General features: G+C 41.0%; 1 protein-coding gene across 1 annotated transcript; it reads left to right on the forward strand.

Moving 5' to 3' along the window:
• The first annotated feature begins 824 nt into the window (after nucleotides 1–824).
• ARO1 (armadillo repeat only 1) lies at nucleotides 825–3,442 on the forward strand. The gene is made up of 2 exons (XM_059576988.2): nucleotides 825–1,159; nucleotides 1,263–3,442. The coding sequence occupies exon 2, from the start codon at nucleotides 1,318–1,320 to the stop codon at nucleotides 3,280–3,282; it is 1,965 nt and encodes a 654-aa protein (XP_059432971.2). The 5' UTR covers nucleotides 825–1,159; nucleotides 1,263–1,317; the 3' UTR covers nucleotides 3,283–3,442.
• Nucleotides 3,443–3,761: the final 319 nt, after the last annotated feature.

Consider the following 3,761-nt stretch of genomic DNA (forward strand, 5'->3'; position numbering starts at 1 on the left):
AAAGTGAGAATATTTCTATATTAATTTTTTTGAGAAAATGAAGCGTAAATAGTGTTGAGAGGTGGGGAAGGGATTACCAAACGGTGCCTTATATTCTCTTTCATTTTAAGTTAAATGGGAGGTAGGGAATAAGGGATAGAATAAAAAAAAATTATTATTAAAAGGGGTCAAAGTATTAGTAAAGGGTCAAGTTCAGGGCAGAACCACCCCTTGACCCATAGGGTGGTCCAAAAAAATAATAATAAATAAATATATCTTTAAAAATTAACTTTTGCCTCTCTCAAGAATTTATTTATTTTATTTTATTTTTTAAATTTTCCCCCAACTAAACGTTCTAGTTTTACCTCTAATCAAATTTAATTTCCATAAACATCAATATATATATATATATTAAGAAAAACTTTACTTAGTTTCTTTCGAAGCATCAAAGATTTTACAATATTAATCTCGAATAATTATTAAAACTGTCAATGTTGTGCTCCAAATTATAACCATTTTTAATGCCACCCTTATCATATCAGTGTCTAACAGTATTTATATATATAGTCATGCATATTGTAAATATGTTGTTACGTTATTTAATAACATGGTACCTAGCTTACTAAGATTTTTGTTCAATTAAATACCCATAAATTCAAAGGATTAAGCTTTGAAACAAAGGGTTGCGAAAGAATGGAAAAAATTTCAATTGGGTGGTGCAATAATTTTTTTATATTTTAGCTAAAGATTGAAAATTAGTACTCATTAATCTATTGTATTGAGTAATATTATTTATACCCTGCTGCTGGGTTGACAAACTCTCATGCACAATCAAAGAGAACGCAAGCACGTCATCATGCAAAGCCATTAATCCCCCCACGTCCATCTCATGCGCGTAACATCACCTTGTCGACATGCAAAATTTTCCCCCACTCCGGAACTTAAGCATTACCTTTAGCTTCAGATTTCAAGCACCAGAAGCCAATGGTGTATTGAAGGCGCTTGGGCTTTTCCTTTCCTCTTCTTCCAAACTTTCCCAACCAATTCTCCACCTACTTATAACAGAAAAAAGAATGGTGGGTTTTTCCCTTTTTACATAAAAAACGGGAGAAAAACCCGTTTGACCGTCACCAAAATCTCCTCCTCCAAACACCGGCGGCGCCACAACCCCCACGTGAATGTAAAGGAAATGGAATTCACCGTTTATAACAAACCCAACTCTCTCTTTTTCAAATTTGCATCGTTCCTTGCGGTAATTTTTTTTTTTTTTTTTTTTTTTTCAGGGGTGGTTGATTTGTTTTTAAGGAGTTTTGTTTCGGTGTTAGGTCCGCTTTGGCCATGGCGGACATCGTGAAGGAGATCCTGGCGAGGCCAATACAATTGGCGGACCAGGTGGGGAAGATTTCTGAGGAGGCACAATCATTCAAACAAGATTGCCTAGAGCTCAAAGCAAAGACAGAGAAGCTGGCAGGCCTGTTGCGCCAGGCGGCGCGTGCAAGCAACGACCTCTATGAGCGTCCAACCCGCCGCATCATCGACGACACAGAGCAGGTCCTCGACAAAACACTTGCGCTCGTAATCAAGTGCCGCGCCAATGGCATCATGAAGCGGGTCTTCACCATTATACCCGCCGCAGCGTTTCGGAAAACGTCGATGCAACTAGAGAATTCAATCGGCGACGTGTCGTGGCTCCTCCGAGTTTCCGCCTCTGCGGATGATCGCGACGACGAGTATCTGGGTCTTCCTCCAATAGCAGCCAACGAGCCAATTCTCTGCCTCATATGGGAACAAATTGCGATTCTACACAATGGGAAATCGTTAGAGGAGCGCTCCGACGCAGCTGCCTCTTTGGTTTCATTGGCTCGGGATAATGATCGATATGGTAAGCTTATTATTGAGGAAGGTGGGCTTATAGGGCTTCTGAAATTGGCTAAAGAAGGGCGCATGGAAGGCCAGGAGAATGCTGCCAGAGCCATTGGGTTGCTCGGCCGTGACCCGGAAAGCGTCGAACACATTGTGAATGCTGGTGTCTGCTCTGTGTTTGCAAAAATCCTCAAAGAAGGCCACATGAAGGTTCAGGCTGTGGTGGCATGGGCAATCTCGGAATTAGCTGGGAATCACACCAAATGCCAGGACCATTTTGCGCAGAACAACGCAATTCGGTTGCTTGTTAGCCATATTGCCTTTGAGACCATTCAAGAACATAGTAAGTATACGATTCCCAGCAAACAACAAATGTCAATTCATTCGGTTGTCATGGCGAGTAATAACCCGAACCCAAATGATAAAAAGGAACAATTACATGATCAAGACTATGACAAGCAAACCAATGCTCGAATTCCTCACCCATTGGGCAACCAAATTCCGAGCCAGATGCACAATGTGGTTACTAACACCTTGGCCATGAAGCCAAATACATCGCAAAACCAAAACCCATCAACACAAACTCACAGCAATGAAAAAAAGCATCACAATCACAATCACCAGCAGCAGCAGCAGCACGTTTCGCTATCGGGAACTAGCATTAAGGGGAGGGAGCTTGAAGATCCGTCTACAAAAGCCCAGATGAAGGCAATGGCGGCAAGAGCCCTTTGGCAGCTGTCCAAAGGAAATGTATCTATTTGTCGGAACATCACCGAATCAAGAGCGCTTTTGTGTTTTGCGGTTTTGTTGGAAAAAGGGGCTGATGATGTTCAATCCTATTCGGCCATGGCATTGGCTGAGATCACGGCTGTGGCAGAGCAAAATTCTGAGCTGAGGCGCTCTGCTTTCAAGCCTACTTCCCCTGCTGCCAAAGCTGTAGTTGAACAATTGCTCAAAATTATAGAGGTGGCTAACTCCGACCTCCTCGTACCATGCATCAAATCTGTTGGAAACTTGGCAAGGACTTTCCGAGCAACTGAAACAAGAATCATTGGGCCGCTTGTGAGGCTGCTCGACGAAAGGGAAGCTGAGATTTCTATGGAGGCTGCCATTGCACTTAACAAGTTTGCTTGCACTGAAAATTTCCTCCATGATTATCACTGCAAAGCCATCATAGATGCAGGAGGAGCCAAGCACTTAATTCAATTGATTTACTTTGGTGAACAGATGGTCCAACTTCCTGCATTGGTTCTTCTATGTTACATTGCATTGCATGTTCCTGACAGTGAGACACTTGCACAAGAAGAGGTGCTTATTGTGCTTGAGTGGTCATCAAAGCAGGCGCATCTGGTTGAAGAACCTTCTATTGAATCACTACTACCCGAAGCCAAAAGTAGGTTGGAACTCTATCAATCCAGAGGTTCAAGAGGATTCCATTAATTAGCTACAATGTTGCCAAGAACAATTCGAAAAGCTTTTTGTTTTGTTTCTGTCATTTTCATAAGATGTATATAAATTAGCATTGCTGCAATCATCACTGTTGTGCCATTTGTAGTACATTCTTCCTTCTCTTGTTTTTCTTCCATTCTCCATAATATTGTTTCAGTTGTCATCCTTGTTTTCAATCTTATTAGTCTTATGTTTCAAGCTCCATTTGCCGGCATTGGCTGCTTTTGAATCCCAATGACTTCCCAGCTTGAAGCTGAATTAAAGCATGCAGTTGAGACTTTTTTTATATAAAGAATTAACTTTAATCTACACACACCAATAACTTCTAAATCTCTCAAAGGAGCTTCATTGGATTATCGTACTACGACTTTCGTACAAACTGACGTAACAATTTAACAAATACTTATTATGTTAGTCACTAAAATTTTAACTGTCATATGACGGTTCACATATATAGTACTTATCACATT

Source organism: Corylus avellana, chromosome 2, assembly GCF_965113065.1.
Source record: "Corylus avellana chromosome 2, dhCorAvel1.hap1.2, whole genome shotgun sequence".
In the NCBI taxonomy this organism is placed as follows: domain Eukaryota; kingdom Viridiplantae; phylum Streptophyta; class Magnoliopsida; order Fagales; family Betulaceae; genus Corylus; species Corylus avellana.

Bases quoted from the DNA above. Each gene is read 5' to 3' on its own strand.
- ARO1 (XM_059576988.2), top strand. From the start codon at position 1,318: ATGGCGGACATCGTGAAGGAGATCCTGGCGAGGCCAATACAATTGGCG.